The following is an 882-nucleotide window of genomic DNA, read 5'->3' on the forward strand; positions in this document are numbered from 1 at the left end:
GATTCGTGCTCACTGTTTTTATAAACCAGTTTTTGAAAATGAAGCCATCTTTAAGAAGCCATTCAGAAGTATTGGTAAGAGGACACACATCTCAGAGTTAAATCACCTTGGGAGAAAGCTCATGCCTGTCTTGCTAGCTGGTTAAAATCAGTTGAAACGTTTGCTACGTTGTGAGAAATAAGTGTTAAATGATGACAACAGACAAGAAAAGCGGAGTAGCTTCTAACTCATTCTTTTTCTCCGCAGCATTTACAAAACCAGTGCGGACTGCCCAGGAGGAAGAGGCCTGTAGCTGCCGGTTTCCCGAAGAAGAAGAAGGAGACGCGGGCCGTGAAGCAGAAGGCCCAGGGCTATTGGGACGCGCTTGAGAAGAAGCAGAGAAGCGAGTAACTTTGTCTACCGGGCCCTTCACAAGGCAAAAGACCGTCCTAGGAAATGCCAAGGACGACCCTCTGGCAGGTTTTTTCCAAATGCTAATGAGATTAGTCTTTGAAAATGTACCCCTTGTCACAGACGAGCCAGAGCTGGTGCCAAAAGACAGTTTCTAGATGCGGCCCAAGGGTCTTCGACTAGTGATTTTGAAACCCAAAGAGAATTATATTTAAAATTTAATCATGAAGGCCCAATAGTCCAGCTAAAATGGTCATCCAAATAATCCCATTTTTTCTTACACTAATGGTATGTGACGATAAGCCGTAAACTATCCCCAACCAGAATGTCCAATGGTTCCGTTACTTAGCACAGTGGCCTTTTCCCTGTCGGGGACAGTGTGATGAGCGGCCTAGGCTGAGGTGCAGAGGGGGCGAGAAATCCCAAACCCTTCACCCTCACACCCCTGGCCTTCATTTCACTTCCCTTGGAGCCAAATCTCGTCTCACAAAT

The 882-nt window shown here is 46.1% G+C and overlaps 1 protein-coding gene across 1 annotated transcript in view; it reads left to right on the top strand.

The window, feature by feature from the left end:
* TNFRSF9 (TNF receptor superfamily member 9) overlaps positions 1 to 368 on the top strand; it is a 19817-nt gene extending 19449 nt beyond the window's left edge. Inside the window, exon 7 of the mRNA XM_004705452.2 lies at positions 247 to 368. Within this exon, the coding sequence (XP_004705509.1) occupies positions 247 to 368 (122 nt within the window). The remainder of the gene's footprint in view (positions 1 to 246) is intronic.
* Positions 369 to 882: the final 514 nt, after the last annotated feature.

The sequence above is a fragment of the Echinops telfairi genome, unplaced genomic scaffold, assembly GCF_000313985.2.
Source record: "Echinops telfairi isolate 266 unplaced genomic scaffold, ASM31398v2 ScPeMD7_7457;HRSCAF=8495, whole genome shotgun sequence".
Taxonomy (NCBI): domain Eukaryota; kingdom Metazoa; phylum Chordata; class Mammalia; order Afrosoricida; family Tenrecidae; genus Echinops; species Echinops telfairi.